The 19,343-nt window shown below is 37.3% G+C and overlaps 1 protein-coding gene across 2 annotated transcripts in view; it reads right to left on the bottom strand.

Annotated features, from left to right (window-relative positions):
* LRRK2 (leucine rich repeat kinase 2) overlaps nucleotides 1–19,343 on the bottom strand; it is a 138,925-nt gene that overhangs the window by 109,374 nt on the left and 10,208 nt on the right. For both annotated transcript variants that reach the window (XM_047866488.1, XM_047866489.1), the window contains 9 exons: nucleotides 18,505–18,639; nucleotides 15,823–15,957; nucleotides 12,543–12,674; nucleotides 10,683–10,802; nucleotides 9,844–9,983; nucleotides 9,647–9,726; nucleotides 8,212–8,318; nucleotides 3,643–3,772; nucleotides 1,352–1,476 (listed from right to left, as the gene is read on the bottom strand). In XM_047866488.1, coding sequence (XP_047722444.1) covers nucleotides 1,352–1,476; nucleotides 3,643–3,772; nucleotides 8,212–8,318; nucleotides 9,647–9,726; nucleotides 9,844–9,983; nucleotides 10,683–10,802; nucleotides 12,543–12,674; nucleotides 15,823–15,957; nucleotides 18,505–18,639 — 1,104 coding nt within the window. The remainder of the gene's footprint in view (nucleotides 1–1,351; nucleotides 1,477–3,642; nucleotides 3,773–8,211; nucleotides 8,319–9,646; nucleotides 9,727–9,843; nucleotides 9,984–10,682; nucleotides 10,803–12,542; nucleotides 12,675–15,822; nucleotides 15,958–18,504; nucleotides 18,640–19,343) is intronic.

Here is a 19,343-nt window from a genome sequence, read left to right as displayed (position 1 = left end):
AAGACCATGTGCACTCTGTCCTTCTGCCTGAAGGGTCCTGCCCAACCTTCCTACCTGGTCAGCTTCACACACCCTTCAACTTCAAATATCTCAATCTTGACCTATTCCTTTGATTAAATTACTTGTGCCTCCACCAATATTCTCACAGCCTTTTATACTATGGCAGTAACAGCTCTGCTCATACTGTCTGGTAATTATCTATTTACATATCCATCTACCTCTAAGCTCCAATAATAGTACCGTAATGCCTTCTTCATTCATTTTTCACCATTGGGCAGCCATCACAATATTTAGAACAAAGGAGGTTCTTAATAAATATATACTCAATGAATGGAGGAGCAGTTGTTTTAAATGGGCTTTGGGGGTGCCTGGGTGGCTCAGTCAGTTAAGTGTCTGACTTCGGCTCAGGTCATGATCTCACCATTCGTGAGTTCAAGCCCTGCGTCGGGTTCTGTGCTGACAGCTTGGAGCCTGGAGCCTGCTTCAGATTCTGTCTCCATCTCTCTGCCCCTCCCCTGCTCACATTCTGTCTATCTCTCTCTCTCTCAAATATAAAACATAAAATAAATTAAAATAAATAAATACAAAATAAGCAGGCTTGGAAGGACAAGTGAGGTCACAACAGATGTAAGCAGGGGGTAAAGGGGAGAGAACAGAAGCTACTGAGGTTAATAAATAAAAGCCACAGGGGCGCCTGGGTGGCGCAGTCGGTTAAGCGTCCAACTTCAGCCAGGTCACGATCTCGCGGTCCGGGAGTTCGAGCCCCGCGTCAGGCTCTGGGCTGATGGCTCAGAGCCTGGAGCCTGTTTCCGATTCTGTGTCTCCCTCTCTCTCTGCCCCTCCCCCGTTCATGCTCTGTCTCTCTCTGTCCCAAAAATAAACAAACGTTGAAAAAAAAAATTTTTTAAGTAAATAAATAAAAGCTACAGGGTTATATCTGAGAAAGATTCATTCAACCACAGAGTGAAAGAAGGACCAGAAAGAGGCAAAAGAGAAAGTGTGAAAATTAGTTTGCTATGTTTATAGTTCAGACAGGAAGCAAAACAAAACTTGGATGGCAACAGAAATAGAAAAAATTACCAGAGGTTGACACTCTCCTTGGAAGCAAAGCTCCATACTCTATATTATAGTGACTGCTTGTATAAATAAATTATCCAATTTTCTTATAAATTAATCTGACCCTTCCACGTCATCATTTTTCCTCTCTTTTTACTTTTGGATTAGTGGGAAGATTTGCTTTTGGTTGAGAAAAGCTGGTCCTTTCATTTTCGCCTAGAAAGTTGGTATTTCAGAAGTCAAAAAAAAATCCATTGAAATTGCCATCTCTTCCCATATCCATTATGTGACTTACCTGGAACTATAAAATGTAAAATAGCTCGAAGTGCCTCCAGCTGCACTGATAATGATGCCTCATGATATTTCATAACTGTTATTATTTTGGGGGCCACTACCACCATTGTATCCATGGAAGCATTACTGGAAATATAAGATTGAAACGCTTATTAAAAGTACAATCTTATTTCATTGTACAAACACCCAGGTTAAACAAATACAGGAAAACAGAACCATTCTATTTTACCAGAAAAGGCGATATGGAAATGCATTTGCATTCAGTAATATGAGCACACCTATTTTAATTATTATTTAATTAAACCCTGACCTCAAGAAGTGGAAGTCCTAATAACCTGGGAATTCTTTTATTTAGTTTCACAAGACACAGCTCCCTTCTGATCTGCACATGGGTCACTGGCAACAACCCTGAAAAAGTAGGTGTTATTATCTGCATTTTCCAGATGAAGAGTTTAGCCTGACAGAGGTGACGTATCAAGGTCCTATAACTAGAATGTGACAGAGCCAGGACTGGAACACAAAAACTGTCTGAGCTCCAAGGTCAGGGATCTTTAGAGCATACCAACCTGCATCTTCCAAATTAACACCACTGGACTCCCTGTATGGTATTCTTAATTTGTTTCATCTGCGTTGAAGTCTTAAGTTTCTCTAAGGTATTTTGTCTATTCTTTCTCTTCCATATGAAGAAATCCCACTGGATTAGATTTCAGTAGGTACTACAAACTGTAAAACAGGCAGGCCTTGCTTTGCACAGTGCCATGTTAACTGAAACCTGTGCATTACTCCAACCAAGCCCTCACTTCGCGTGGTTCTGTGGTCACGGTAAGCTTCTCTTGTTTGGTCATCCCACTTCATTCACTCTCCTCTAACCACTGTGCCCTTACTCATCCCTGCCACTGCATTATCACACAGTATTTACTGTAACTGTCTCTTTACACATCAGTCTCCCCAACTAGACAGTGGGTTTTTTAGTGGCACGCCCACTGTCATAGTTATCTTTGAATCCCCAGGACTAAAACTGTATATTTTACCTATGAGGAAACAGCCAGAAGCATTAATTGCACATAAACTACAGAATCTTAAAGGGTAGATTATTCCATGGTGTTTTTGTCTCATTTATAAAGGTTTGCACACTTCCGGGACCATAAAAATCATCATTGGAGATCAACTTTGCATTTAAATATTCAATAGCAACATTTAAATAAAAGAAATATGACTCAAAGATATGATATATATAAACATAAATAAATTAGCTGGATGGATGTTAAAAACAACATAACCTTATTCCTTAAAAGCCTACCAATGTGCTACATACATTTTACCATGCTATTTGCATTTCATTTATTCATATTTAAGAACAGTATTAATAATAATAGCTGTGATTTATTGAGTGCTTACAATGTATAGGCATTATCTTAACTTTGTAAGAAGTATTTAATATTTACATTATAAACTTACAACTGATGAGGTTATTACTATTTATCCCTCTTTACCAAAGAGGAACCTGATGTTTAGACATAAAATGGCTGGCTCAAATTAGTGGGAAAGCCAGGACACAAAATCATTTTCTACTGCAACATTTGTGCTAATTATTTTTTCTTTTACACATTACAGTTTCCTAGAGAGCTTATTTTTTTGTTTGAGATTCACACAGATTAGGCCAAAGTTACTTCCCATTCTTTGGCCTAATAAAATGCAAAAAGGCACTGAGCATATCCTGCAGTAGGCACCTTCTGTACATAATTCAGTTTTAGCCTTTTAAACGGGTTTTTCTTAAGCCCCCCCACTCACCACTCTACCCCCCAACCCTGCCCTATCGTCCACCCCAGATCTGGTCCTGTTGTGCCTCTAACCAGCCATGGAATCTTAACATCTTTGGACTTCCCAGCTAAGGAATGAGAGCAGGAAGAGAAGACCAGGTTAATTCAAATGAAAGAATCGCAATAAATATTTGTTGTGAAAAAAACAGAAGCCATATTCTGATTTTATCTCATGCCTTTCATACACAATAATTTGAAAAATTGATTGTACAACTGCCATTTTCCAAAATGTGGTCAGCACCAAGCACAAAGTACAAAAGCCAATTCAACGTGTTTCTACAATCTCTGCCATCCCTTTCCACAGTCAGATAAAATAAGTCTACAGTATTGGTGATATAAGATTATATTCCACAATGTTTCAATCTGCAAATGTCTTATGTTTTTCTTTTAACTCTTAGAAATATGCTTGAAACATTGATATATTCCTGGCCCAACCTTATATATTCTGCATAAGTTCATGAATCTGTATTACCTTCCTTCAAAAAGATGATTTAGCATTTTACAGCCGCTTTCTGCAACCTCAGGAGAATGTATATGCTTCTGCATTAACTCCAATACATTCAGGTATATTCCTTTTGACAAGAGGATTTTTCTGAAATTAACTATAAAATGTTTTTAACGTTACTCATAGAAATAAAAGCACACTTTCATAATTCTGCAGTAGACACAAAATGCTAAGATAGTCCAAATTCATAAAAAAGTACATGTAGAATTTATATTTCATTGCAACTTAAAGATCATTAATGTTTATCTTTCAAATGTGCACCATTTTCAATTTTTCACACTTATTCACAATTTCAGTTGAGGTTTTGATTTTTAAAGTTTTATTCATAGACAAGACTGGTTCCAATATAATCCTATTCCTGTGAAAGGAGTGTTTTTGCAGGAAAATATTTTAAAATAATGCCCTCCAAAATAAGAATGAAAGTTACATTTCATTCTAATATTTATAACAGTGTCACAAAATAATCGCACTTACACAGACTTACTAGGCACGTTAGACACTAGTGAGTCTGGGAATAAGTTATAGGTGCATGCAGGTACTGACCATCCACTCAAACCTTGCGGGGGCAGGGGGAGTAGGGTGGGACAGGGGCTGGAACCATGTCAGGCTGCCTTCAGCCTTGAGCTACCTTCTCCATGCATCCCAGCGAACTGTACAAACATTATTTATAGGTACACCATCATGTGCAAAGGGACGGAAAGCACTGACAAAATTATTACATAATTTCACAATGCCAAAGCTTAATAAATATGCTTTACAACTGATTTTATACTCTATGTGGGAAGATAACTATATCCCAGCAATAATGATTACAGAATAATTTTTCTTTGTTATAAACTTCCTTCACTAAATGCACATTATCTTATACTGTCTATTTAAGTATAAACTGTCTTGAAGACTCTGTATAAATATCATTCCAACATTACACACTGCAGGTCAACACTCGGAAAGGGGCAGGAAATGAAACTTAGATTAAGTACCACAGAGGGTCCCGACTTCAGATGGCTCGACCATCGATTTTTCGACCTTTGTGATGGTGTGAAAGTGATACACGTTTAGTAGAATCCATACTTCAAATTTTGAATTTTGATCTTTTCTCAGGCAGAGTACAATACTCTTTCTTAATGCTGGGGAGTGGCCGCAAGCCACAAAATAACAAGAGTAAACAACCGATGCACTTACACTCTACCTCTCATCCTGTTTTTCACTTTCAGTATAGCATTCAGTAAATTACGTGAAACATTCAACACTTTGTTATAAAACAGGCTTCACGTTAGATGATTTTGCCCAACTACAGGCCAACATAAGTCTTCTGAGCACATTTCAGTTCAGCAAAGCTAAACTATAATGATCAGTAGGTTAGGTGTATTAAATGCATTTTCAACTTCCAACATTTTCTACTTATGACAGGTTTATTGGACAAAACCCCATCATCATAAGTCAAGAAAGATCTGTATTTTGAAAATGAGTTATCAACCTCAAATTGGGACAGGAAGAAATGACAGAAAATCGGGAAAAGTCAGAAACAAGTGGAATTGATATACACATTCTACAATACTGCCAAAATCTGAAAAATTCATACCTTTTAAAGACACCCAGAATAACACACACTAAAATATGGTAAGTTGGGTTATTTTGCTTGGTCATGTCAGAAGGTTCAATAACCCCTCCTAAAGTGGTTAACTTCTAACCAAGAGGATACTTTTAAAAGATGGAAGTCCCTCTACACCAGCAGCGCTCGCACTGCAGAGAAACTTGGAATCACTCAGAAGGCTTGCTGAAAAACAGATTGCTGGGTCTAACCCCAGAGGCTGTGGTTCAGCAGGTCTGAACAGGGCCCTAGAATTTACATTTTTAACAAGTTTCCTGGAGATGTTACTGGTCCAGGCACCATACTGTCCTAGACATTCACCTAACCTTTGACTTAAAAATTGAGAACAGAAATTTCATCAAACACTGGACCTAATAGAAATTACATCATGCAGTGACTTCAGAGTTCACAGAACATTTTAGACACCTTATCTCCTTTACCTTATATCTGCATAAAGTCCTGACCTCTTCTGCTCCATTTTAGTAATAAATTATCTGCTTTAAAAGGCCAATAATAATATGTAACTTCCTGCAGCTCTTTATCCAATATTCACCTTCTTCCCTGGCTGCCTCGTCACCATTTTATCTCCTCTGACCCCTCACACACATCCTTCTTCTCTGATTCATTTTCTTCTTTCGTAGCTACCTCACACATATGTTATATAATCTTATTATCTGTCTTCCCCACTACAGTTGAAGCTCCCTGAACCTGGGAGTATCCTATTTATATGATAATCCAAATGCCTAGGTCACTGTCTAGCAGGAGCTCAATAAATACTAACTTAATTCATTAAGTAGATAACTAATTAATTGAGGGAAATGTCACACAAGATGTTCAAGCTTTGGCCTGGGTAACGTCATGGCAGAAACCAGTTCTGCCTGCCAGTCCTGTTGTTTTTCAAGAAAACCCATTCCAACCCTGCATACTCCATGTTTCCAAGTGTCTTTCAATGAGAAGTTGCCCACAGAGGTTGGTGACCAAGCTGCTCAAGGTCTTAATACTCTCCTAAGGCAGAACTCCAAGAATAATACAAGGGATCTGAGTACAGTTTACCTAGCAGGTGGCCAAGAACAAAGAAGTAAGGAACAAGGAAGAGCAGGCCACTGATTCTGATCAAAATCAAAGCTGACTCCACATGTAACTAATCCTCAGACACTGGTCGTTTTGTTGGCATATCAAAGATTTCCACAGGGCAAAGAACAACAGCACCAGCACAACATTTGTATATAGCCAAGGTTACTCTCCTCTACTCGATGTGCCACACAAAAGCAACCAAGTGAGGCTCTGGTCCTCATTTTCAGGAGGGAGATCCCTATCCAGGTCTCCGCACAGTAGAAGATGGGAGATTTAAGGGCAGCAATTCCCTTTCCTAACACTCCTGCTCTGACTTACTATCCCAGAGGGATACCCCTATCTGTCTGTGAGGGCTCTTCCCAGCTCACGTTTTTTTATTAAAGTGCCACCTGAGGGGCACCTGGGTGGCTCAGTCTGTTAAGCGTCTGACTTAGGCTCAGGTCATGATCTCACAGGTTCAAGCCCTGCATCAGTCTCTGTGCTGACAAGCGCAGAGCCTGGAGCCTATTTTGGATTTTGGGTCTCCCTCTCTCTCTGACCCTCTCCCGCTCTCTCGCTCTCTCTCAAAAATAAAAACATTTATAAATAAATAAATAAATAAATAAATAAATAAATAAAATGCCACCTGAGAGGTAAAGTGAGAAAGAAGGAAAAGGAAGAATAAATTATTTTCCTCTTGATTCGACTTAATAACAGCATTGAGAAACATGCATGGACTGTTTTGTTGATTCCCTTCGCTTCTATGGAGGTTCTCTACTAACAGGTGGTGCAAACACTGGTCTCTGGTTCGGGCTTTCAGTGTTTTTCTCTATTTTGCTCCCTCTAAAAATATTCTGAAAGAGCTGCCAAGTCCAAATGCCTTTATGATGAGTTTTCTCCCAAGATTTTCTGGCAGGATTTCCTGTTCATGGGAGCCTGGAATCTGAACATCCAGAGCCTCAATTTTAAACCTCAGAGTCTTTCCAAAGGTATAACAGCCATTTTTCTCTCCCTAATAACAGAACGCTTACATGTAAAGGACAATTTTAACAGATTTTACCATGGTGACTATCTCTCTACGCATTGCATTATCTAGAAAGTTTTCTTTAAAAAAAAAAATAACAGGAACAGTACATGAAAGAAAATGGAAAAAAGTGACCATTTGGTGTTTATTATAGGTACGAAAAAAAAAAATCCCACTCAACACAAAGTAAAAGTCTATCAATGAGAAAATGGTTCATAAAATAGAGTATAGGTGTATGTGGGAAGCTACACTGCTATTAAAAATGATAATACAGGGGCGCCTGGGTGGCGCAGTCGGTTGAGCGTCCGACTTCAGCCAGGTCACGATCTCGCGGTCCGTGAGTTCGAGCCCCGCGTCAGGCTCTGGGCTGATGGCTCAGAGCCTGGAGCCTGTTTCCGATTCTGTGTCTCCCTCTCTCTCTGCCCCTCCCCCGTTCATGCTCTGTCTCTCTCTGTCCCCCCAAAAAAAATAAATAAATAAGTAAACGTTGAAAAAAAAATTTTTAAAAAAATGATAATACAAAATTTTACATTTATCAACACAAAAAAGAAAACATATACAACCTGTTTATAAAAGTATTAATATTATCCCAATTCTGCAAACATAGAAAATATACAATATATTGTACATATTGTATATATGTATGTTGTACATATATACAATACATGTTATGTGTGACTACACACATAGAAATTCAGGAAAAAAATCAAAATGTTTTTTTTCTTCTTTATCTTTTTACCTATATATCAATACATCTACATATCAGATAAATATCTACTTATGTGAATTTTTTGTAATGTATTACCTTTACAAGTTTAAAACAATACAAAATGCATTTCCTTTTATTCAAAAATGATGTACTCCTTACCATTTTGTTCTAACAGAGTGGACAACGCATTTGCAGAGGCCTGGAAGACTTCTTTTGATGAAGAATGCATCAACATGGAGAGCATCACTTCCCTGTGAGCTGGGAACCTTTCACAAATTCAATCACAATATTAACGGGAACCTTTTGAATAATTAGTTCAAATATTCCCTTATCATTATCTACTCTAACAACAAACAAGGCCTTTAAACAGGATTTCATGTCACCTCCACTTTAACAAGTCACTTTGTGAATTACAGGTAAACAGTTTTTACATTTAAAAGGTAGTTCAAATCCAATAAATACTAATAAATTAGTATTTCTCTGTTCCTTCAAAGTTGATAAGCAGTAAAGGGGGAAAAAGATCCAGCAAATATATAAAGAGGTGTTAAGAGTAAAAAGATAAAGTGAGAAAAAGAATGGAAACAAGAAAAAAATAAAAATCATAAAGAAACAACATGAGTTTTAAAAGTGTAGAGCATAATATATATTCTTTTAATATATTTTAAAGGTTGCTATGGATATTAAGGAAATCAGTGTGCTATGAGCTGAAATTTATAAACTGCAACAAGAACTTAATCTTAAAAAGATTGCTCAAAGTGGATTAGGATGCTGGTTTAACATACAGTTTTCTAAAGTATTACTGTTGCCTTTTAAAATGGAGATATATAATTAAATAGCATTTATGTCATTAATTCTCTCCCGACGGGCAACGGACCCATATGCATCCAGGTTTCCAGGATTTGAGATGTACGCTATCACTACTTAAGTTTCCAAGAAAAGTCATTCAAAAGTTCTTAAAGCAGGAGCATACCCAGGGCAAACATCACATGTATAAGCATTGCCATAAAGCACAGAGCCTTGCGGCCATGAAACAACTTTGATAGACACCAAACTCCTGTTTACAGTTTGTATCTTTGAGAGAGAGGGCTGCTCTTAGGAGGCTTGAATGGCACTCCCATAGAAAGCCTCCTCCAGAGCTGACAGCTACAAATAAGCCTCTAAAGAGAAGACACATCAACACTGCAACATCAAGTAGGGAATCAATTTGGAGGCTTCTGACCACACTGAACTCCTAATATCGACAACCTGCTGGCTAGTCACTGCAACAGAGAAGGTCACAGATGGCTCTGCAATCTCTGTCACCTGAGATTAATTAATACAGCATTTTTAATGATCAGCTAGAAAACTGAAAGGTTCTTTCTCGATGACCCATAATTTCTGAATGATGCTTGATTCCAAATCGCTGGGTAATAATTCTCAATCACACTAGGGATCAAAATACTATGGATGCACCACTATTTTGTGGCAACACTTGAAACATACATGCCTACATCAAAAATGTTTCTAAAAATAAAAGTTACAATTACGGTATTTTATATGGATTGATTAAAAATGTAACTGCAATTCTCTATCATGTAAAATCAAAACTACTGACTGGCCGTCTTCGTCTCCGATCTTCTCATGGAGACTGTTTTGGTACATGAGGAGATTGTTTAGGGCCCAGCATGCAGCTTCCTGGATCAGGGGAGAAAAAAGAAACCTGTCAAAATATAAATTATTGAACCTGTCAAAATATAAATTATTTAACAAGCACAATTCTGAGTAACTATAATATTTACAAAAGTGTCTGACCTGCACGTGCTTGTTCTTTCTATGCCACGTCAACGCTTTGTAACAGGCTTCCAACCAAAACAATTTTTCTTCTTCCTCATCATCATTCTCCTGATTTTCATTCTTTTCCTCCAAATCTTGATTTAGGAAAATGGTCTCAGCTTGAAAAAATTTAAGTATATGACTTACTTACAGTCTGAATGACCAACTTGAAGTCCCTATTTTGAAACATTATGAACGAAGTGAGGTATTCCTTAGTAGTGGTCTTGATTCATTACAAAGACTTTAAAAAATACATTACACACCTCATAATAATGCTATTCCAGTTAGTCAAATGATCAAATGAGGAAGAGGACACCAAACAAAACTAACAGACTAGAGGAAGATGAACTGAGATTAGCTGCCTGCTAACAAAGCTAAATCAAGGATGTAATTACTCATGTATGAAGAGGAAAGGTGTACTAATCACAACTGTTAGTTCCCTTGAAAGTATCTTCTATGAGAAAACAAACTACAGGGGCGCCTGGGTGGCTCAGTCAGTTAAGCACCTAACTCTTGATTTTGGCTCAGGTCATGATCTCAAGGTGCATGAGATCAAACCCCGCATCTGCCTCTGCGTTGGCAGCAGGGAGCCTGCTTGGGATTCTCTCCCTCTCTCTGTCCCTCCTCCTCCTCTCTCTCCCTTACAATAAATAAACTCAACAAAATTTTTTAAAAGAAAAGAAATTACATAAGGACAGAAAAGGCATTTAATGCTTCCTTCCCTACATATGACTGTCTCGATAATGTTGTCTTGTTATAAGGTTCCCATTCAAGATCAAATGCCCCATAACAATTTCTTGTTTAGTAAAGTTACTTACTGAGAAGTGCTAAACAGCTGAGCGCTGCAATTTGTAACGTGGCGTTCTCTGAATACCGCCGCACAGCTTTCACCACAAACTCATGTACATCGTTTAATACAAGAATATTAAAAAAATTACCTAAAAGGTAAGTGAGATTTTAGCTGAATTCTCATCTGCGAAACCTAAATTACTTTGAATTGTATAACAGTATTTAAATCAACAAATTTGAGTAGTAAATATTTTTAATGACATTAAAATATACATAATTTAAGTAGCTTAGTATAATTGCATAAAGTTTTGAAAATTTATTTCATGTAGTCATTAAGTTATCTTAGACAATGGAACTGACCAGGCAAAAATAATGATATGTTTGGGTTACATTAATTTTTTGTTCTTTGACACCTTCTCCTGTCATCCCATAAAACAATGGTATGTTATGCATGGCACTACAATAGTCATTGTACAAAATAGCTTAATTTTGTAAAGATGGAGAAAAACTCCCTCCCTCGTCATTAAATGCTTTCGCTGAACTCTTCTTTCGCTTAAAGGAATAATGCTCAGAAAAGCCACTGGCACACTTCGTTACTTGATTTTGTCTGCGATTTTAGAAAAAAAGAGTAAGAGAACACTTCACCACTTCTAAACCAAACCAGAAACAAATCTCACGCCTTTTTACACTCATTCTTCTGAAATCAACACACAATCCAAAAATCTAAGTCATTATGAGGAAGGAATTTTTAAATGATATTCCAGAAATACGTGCCTCCTTCCAATTAAGCTTATTTCTAACTCTACAACAGTCACCAGTTTCCTTCCAGAAATAAGAATGAAACTCCTATTTAGCTGTAAGTCTAATTAAATAACCCCTAGGACACAAAGCCAGAATTGGAAAAGATCATATATCTGAAAAGCCTAAATATCAATCAACGGCTTCAATATCAAAGGGCAGCTTAATCAGGTATAACTCTTCTTTCAACACCTTCTTATGTTCTTACCTCTTTCACATCCACCCACTAAGCAGACATACCCCCCGCCCTTAGTGATATCTAGTCTTGGAAAGTCATTTCAAAAGGTTCTCTACTTTTACCAACTTCTCTAAACCTGCATTATCCCTTCACCTTGTCTTCCCTGCCACACCACTGCCAACAACCGCTCTACCATCCACCAACTCTATGACTCTGGGCAAATACCAGGGAGACTGGCCTTATCTTACTTTCAGACAGTTTACATGAAAATACATAGTAAATTATATAAGGCCTTTATGTGCATTAAACCCATAATAAGGTTACATAATTTGACAAAATGCTAAATATTTATTCGTTGACTTTGCATTTTTTAATTACGAAGAGAAAGTTAAGCTTCTTTTGAAACAGTAACAGGGGCAATAAATTCTCTAGTCATTAAATGGAACAAATAATCTGTTAACAGATGAATGAGAACGAAAGAAAGGTATCCTTATCTGAAGATCAAGTTGACAGCTTTTTAATACTGGATAGTGTTAACTCTATAGGGAAAGCAGGGAGAAGAAGCAGCCCAGGGGACCTTCACCAGCATTGGTAATGTACTAATACTTCAGGTGGGTGGGGCATTCCTCTGCATTGTGCTTCACGTTTTCTACATGTTATGCTTATTCTTTTGTTTGGATCAGCTATATACATAGTTATACTTTAAATATAGCACACACGCATGTGCTCTCTTTCGCTCTCTCAAAAAATAAAGAAAAATTCTAAGCATGGCAGGATAGTTTGCTACTTTACAATACTTCCATCCAGTGTATGTCAATATGCTACTTATCCAACATACAACCTCCATATGTGTGGTATATACACTTACATCATATAAACCGTGACAACAAATTAACCAAGAATTAGAACTCACCTAAGGTAAGCCTATGGAGCAAGCAGCAACTCACTTCTTGAATTTTTTCATTGTCAGGGAATGCTTTCATGGCTTCTACCACAATATTGTAACACCTCACGTTGCCACTCATGAGGACTTCAACATTACTGCCTAAATTTAAAGAAATAATAATTACCCACAAGGTAGTAATTTCCCACTTGAAATATACATACAAAAACACCCTATACATTTTGCAAATCTATGGCAGGATAATGGCTCTATTTCCAAATTTAAGTACCATGTTCTGTCAATACTGTTCTGTCAGTGTTCTCTCAATAGCTGTAAAAAATACCATGTTCATTGCTAATATAATAGGATTTAGGACTCTTCTCTAGCATTAAGGGAAAATTGATTTACTCCTATTTCTAGGCTTAAAAACTTAAAATACAGGGATAATTGAGAGTGTTTTTATGTAAGTCTAAAAACGTAATGTCTTGGCCGAAAGTTTTCAAATAAATGAATGTGGGGCCTTTCCCTAATGAGCCACTACTCCTTTGGATAATGGCTTTTACATTGTTCCTCTCCCTCAAACCAACAGAAAGAAAACCAAAATCATGTCACATAATAGAACAGCCAAAGTCAGCTATGACTTATTTCCTGTCTATTTCAGAAAGGCAGCAGAGCAGCCAGTGTACCAGGAAACGAAATCAAGCTTCCTGAAGGCTCTGAGATAGATGGAGAAAAGAATGGGGGACTCAGGGGATGTGTAACTAAGAGACAAACACGGGTCAACCAGAAAGGAAGGAAAGAATCTACTGGGAAAGGTAGGTAGCCAACAGCAAGAGTGAGTGTGTGAACTATATTTAATAATGTTGACTATTATTAAAACAAACAGAAAAGGTGATTACAGAACATTTTTCTGCCTTTTTTGGCATAACCAAACCAACCGTTTTTCAAAAAATATGTTTTTAGTGTTTAATTGTATTTTAAAGAGCATTGAAAACATGTTGTAATGAAAAGAAATGGCTTCCGAAAATAATTATTTGCTTTACTCAGAATATGAGACATGATTTGCTCTAAGACCCAAAGGCAAACATCTTTCAGTTAGAATCAGTGTTTACAGACTGATGAATGGATAAAGAAGATGTGGTATGTATACATATAATGGAATATTACTCAGCATCAAAAATAATGAAATCTTGCCATTTGCAACAACATGGATGGAGCTACAGTGTATTATGCTAAGCGAAATAAGTCAAAGAAAGACAAATATCATATGATTTCACTTATAGGTGGAATTTAAGAAACAAAATAGATGAACACAGGGAAAGGGAAGGAAAAATAAAATCAAAACAGAGAGGGAAGAAAACCTTAAGAGACTCTCAAATACAGAGAACAAACTGAGGGCTGATAGAGGGGACGTTTGTGAGCGGATGGGCTAAATGGGTGATGGGCATTAAGAGGGCACTTGCTGTGATGAGCACTGGGTATGATATGTAAGTGATGATTCACTAAATTCTCCTGAAACCATTACTACACTGTATATTAACTAACTTGGATTTAAACAGAAAAAAGTACAAAAAGAAGATTCAGTGTTTAAAACATTTCATTTTTCTTATTTTTAGATGCCTCCTTTGACCTTTGTATGATGAATCGACACATTTTTCACTGTAGTTACGTCAGATGTGGGTGGAAAACAATGAATTTCAAAGCAGCCAGCCCAAAACAAATAAATTTTACTTGTTTCACAAACAAGTAAAATGAGAAACATATTCAGTTTGTTGACAGTGGATGGCTCAGAAATTTTAAAGTATGTCCATCCTCAACTGTAATGCAACTCCATCTACTTTCAAATGTTTAATTTCCCACGGAAAAGAAAATGATGGATTTTATAACAGTCATGAAGAAAGAGCATTACTTCATAAAGGGATTGGGTTTTTACTGAAAACTCAGCAGATATCAGCAGATATCCATGTCTGAAACCATGTACGTGTATTATACATAACACATTACAGTGCACATGTATGAAATACAAATTATGTAATAAATACTATCAAACGTTTTCACACTTATTACATACCAGGTACTATTCCGTATTTTCGAACTCATTTCACCATTTAATCCTCACAACTTCACATGTGTGAAGATGAAAGCATCACTAGATAAATGCACGTGTACCTCCTGTATGAACCGGCACAGGCGATACATGAATAGTGACAAAATGCTCACGTGCACTTACAAAACAAAAGTAACAGAATCTGAAGCATTATTCCAGCCCATTGACAATCACTAGTAGCATACACAGCAAATTAATTTCTTCTTATTTGTACTTATTTTGTGATAAAAGTGCCTAGATTTCAAAGCATCAAGAAAACGCTCAACAAGCATCACTATAAAGTTCAAACTCCTTCCTGTGGCTTTTCAAGCCCTTCAAGATCTGCTTGTGTCTCCAGCCTCATCCACTGACTCTTATCAAGCCCTGCCCCTGCTTCCATTAAATGACACACAAGCAGACACCCTCTGCTCAGCGCTGGGCATGCACATGCACACACATATGCACACACACGTACTCTTAAGTGCAAAGGTTCCTAAGCTACTTCTACCCTCTTGCTCTCTCTTCCTCCAGGATCTTGACACAGGATGCTCACTGCTTGGGACACTCTGCCTACACCTTCCACTTCACCTCAGACATCCCTACACACAAAGCTCTCCTCAAAGAGCTCCTCAAAGTCTCTACCAAGAGATCCTGCCTCCCTTCTTTTTCCCTCATAAGGCCAGCCACTTGTGCCAACACTTGCCTTACAATACATTGTAATCACCTACATACTTATCCATATCTGGCATGGTACACCATGGGTTCTGAGAAGGCAAGAAATATGTCTATATTTTCTGCTTACTGTTTCCCAGCACAGGAACCAGCTGCAGGAGAGTATCAATAAATAAAAATTAACCAAATGAATAAATAAATGGGTTTTGTATCTACAAGTTTCTACAAAATCAAAAAAAAAAATTAATGGACTTAGAAAGGGGGTGCCTGGGTGGCTCAGTCAATGAAACATCCAACTCCTGATTTCGGCTCAGCTCAGGATCTCACAGTTCTTGAGATCAAGCCCCACATCGGGCTCTGTGCTGACAGTGCAGAGCCTGCTTGGGATTCTCTCTCTCTCTCCTTCTCTCTCTCCCCCTCCCTAGCTTGCTCTGTCTCTCTCTCTCTCTGTCTCTGTCAAAAAATAAATAAACATAAAAAAATGGACTCAGAAAGGAGGTAAACTGTAATTTTTCATATAGAAAAAAGAAATCATGCACATGGGGTACTTACAAGGAATTGCTAGGGAGTGTAAACAGTGCACTACATGAAGCACAATTTCCTCTTCATCTTTAAAATTTTTTAATGCATTTAGCAAGATCATATAATCTTTATTCTCAACAAATTCAGTCAGCTGCTCCTCTGAAACTAGAAAAATAAAGACAAAATACTGAAAAGCTTAAAGTTTACCTACTCAAAAACATAATATTCATGTCAATCATGAGATACAGTAAATACAACAGACATAATTTTAAAATACATATTTCAGCAAAATCCTTCCTAAGAATTTCATAATGGGAAAAAAAAGCTACTGAGATTAAAATAATTTCTTTTTGACCTATATTAGTTACTCCATATTTTAAAATGCAGAAGTGTTAGTGACCAAACAATTCTATAAAAAAACAAAATTATTTATAATTGCATTTGGGAGATTATAGAGAAAACTGACCAAGGACTAATAAAGATGGCCTACTGGAGGGGCACCTGGGTGACTCAGTTGGTTAAACATCCAACTCTTGGTTTCAGCTCAGGTTTCGTGAGTTTGAGTCTCGCATCAGGCTCTATGCTGACAACACGGAGACGGCTTGGGATTCTCTCTCTTCCTCTATCTCTGCCCTTCCCCTGCTCTCTCTCTTTCCCAAAATAAATAAATAAACTTAAACAATAAAAAAAAAATATTTTTAAATGGCCTTCTGGAAGTGAACATATCACAATACTTCAAAGGAGTGGTTAATGGTACACTATTGAAAGGCAGCTCAGCTAAATCCATCAGTCCAAGAGGGGTGAACTTTGGCAAACGACAACTACATAGACTTCAAAATACTCTATCTAAATGGCCTTGATTTCATCAGAATTATCATTAATTTTCATAATGAAAATAGTTTGATCAAGCCAATGAGTTCCATTTGGAGTCATTTTATTGGGTGGGTAGCTCAAAAACATGTATAAAAGTCTGGTTTATCTAGCCTGAGAATTGTGCTGACAAAAATGTTGGAAAACTCAGCACTCTTCAGGATCAACCTTACTTTTTTTATTTTTCAACTTGATACCAACCGTACATGTAAAATGATATGATATTGGTTAGATTCTAATAAATGAGTATTATGGAACTTTCTCATTTTATGGTACAGTTTCCACAGTCTACTCTCAAATTTTGAAAATTCACTTCACAGGTGCCAATACATCCAGAGAACTTGATTTCCTGGGAAATTCAGAAATTTTTCTACTCCATATTTATAATCATAACACTGTCAGCACTGATGATATTTCTTTTGAATAAGGGCTTCCTTTTAACATTCCCTGGTCCTTCTCCATATGTCCTGGATGGGTCCCACAATGCTGGGGAGAGAATGATGTTAACCCTTCTTCCATGAATGAGACCATGCCCTTAAACTGCAACACAGATTACAGGCCTTGCAAGACTCATTCTGCCTGGTTCTCTTCAAAAGCTTAGTTCCAAGATACAACATTTATAGAAGATATCGCAAAAGATGTTCCTCGATTCCCCACTCACAGTAAGCTGTCTTCTCCACCAAGCCTGATCTTCAGAGAGCTGGGTTCCAGGACCATGCTGTTCTGACTATTAATAGAATCTCTTTCACTGAAATACACTTTGTACTCCTTATAAAATGTGTGTACTTTATCATCTCATCCAGGGAAAGCCAAGGGAGTATTTCCTCAGGTCTCCCATGACACTGATCACTTCTCCTGATAAATGGGTTTATTTTTATCTCAAGTAACTTTGTAACGGACGATGTTTAACTCTTTGCCTCATAGGAAGCAGAGAGCCAGATTTCTGCAAGTATACAGGACCTGAAGTAACTAGTAAATTTAACCAGGCTTTATATTGTTTCCCCTTCATACATTTCCTCATCCATTTTTCTCTCCTTTATTATAAATAACTATAAGCTGTTTAAAGTCCTTCTGGAACGAGACAGGGAATTAAATAGCTCCATTCCTGGAGCTGCCAGAAACTAAAATGGCAAACTGACAGAGACACAGAACCCACATAAGTTATTCTTATCCTAAACCTCCAGCACTGTTGGTTCTCCTAATGATGCAGAACATGCTCGGAAAATTGGTGGTAAATTGAACTGCAGTGGTGCTGACTAGCTGTATGCCCATGGGCACGGTGCTCATGTCACCTCTCCAATCCATTTCCTCACCAAGCCGATGGAAGGACTACTGGTCCCAACCAAGTCCAAAATTACACAATAATCTCTGTTATCAATCTTAGTGCCATGCCATAAAATACCTATTTGTCTTTTTCCTAAGAGGTACTTTGTAAACCTCTTGGTTCTTTATACTGAGCCTCTAGCAATTTCTAAAACCCCTGGTGATGACTCAACACCATAAATCTGAATTTAATCTATGCTTTGGCTTCATAGTTTTATTTTTTCTTTCTTAACTCCTACACATCCGGTTTGCAAAGAGAATCTTATGCCTTGTTAAGCAATGGAAGACAGTCTACTACAATGGCATAATTTATAACCCATGAATAAAATTCATTCCACAAAACAAGCAATATTTCTTAATTAACTCCATTATGTATCCTAGACTGACAGTTCCCACTTCTTAATAAAGAATAAAATTTTACATACCTTCTTATTACCGTAATTGCATTTTACTTTTCCCATAATAAACCCTTGCTTCTTCTATAAATATAAAAATAGAGATTTTGACATTTTTAAGTACCTCTTTCAAACAGCACACATAAAGCTTTGCATCCAAGTTTTTGGACTTCGTCATTGGCTGAAAATGTGCGCATGGCATCAAAAATTAACAAGAAAATATCAGTCTCTTCATCCAATATCAGCAAAGTGATTTTACCTATTTGGAAAAAAAAAAAAAAAACATGTCCCAGATAAATAGCTGCTTTAACATTTAATGTGTTGGTTTTTACACGATGACTATAGTCTGTGGACTCTTCTTTTTGATAAACCACTTAATTCCCCCAGATGTTAGACCTATCAAGCTCTATGATCTTTCTAAGTAAAATAAATGCTCAGTACACTTTACTACAATTCTATGATTCCTAGTCAATACCTGTAGGCAAGACTTCTTTCCCTCAACTCCTGAAACACATTTCTATCTGCCTTTTAGACAACATCATTTGACTATTCCATGGGCACCCCCATATCTAGCCTGCTCCTGCTCCGTATCATCTTCGGTGATACGATCACCCAAGTTACCCAAGAGAGAAACTACCAACTCATCTTCCTTCTTCCATCCTCCCTCTCTCTTCTTACAGTCTACCTAAGCAAAGTAGGTAATTGGTCTACCAAAATTGGTCTACCTACCAATCAATTCATTACCAAGTCCTTCAAGTCTATCTTCTAACTATCTTAAAAATTCCCTTTGAAGTGCCCCCCCCCCTTCCTATTGTATCCAGGACCTCATCATCTCTCATTTGAAATGCAAACCCAATTGTTTAATGCTTTGCTAGGCTGAAATCCCTCCCTAACTGGCTTATGCCCTGCACTGTATTTCTAAAACACAAATGTGATCCTATAAATCCCATGCTAAAATATTCT

The sequence above is a fragment of the Prionailurus viverrinus genome, chromosome B4, assembly GCF_022837055.1.
Source record: "Prionailurus viverrinus isolate Anna chromosome B4, UM_Priviv_1.0, whole genome shotgun sequence".
Taxonomy (NCBI): Eukaryota; Metazoa; Chordata; class Mammalia; order Carnivora; family Felidae; genus Prionailurus; species Prionailurus viverrinus.
The sequence above is the reverse complement of the archived record's forward strand: the minus strand, read 5'-3'. Positions and strand labels throughout refer to the sequence as shown.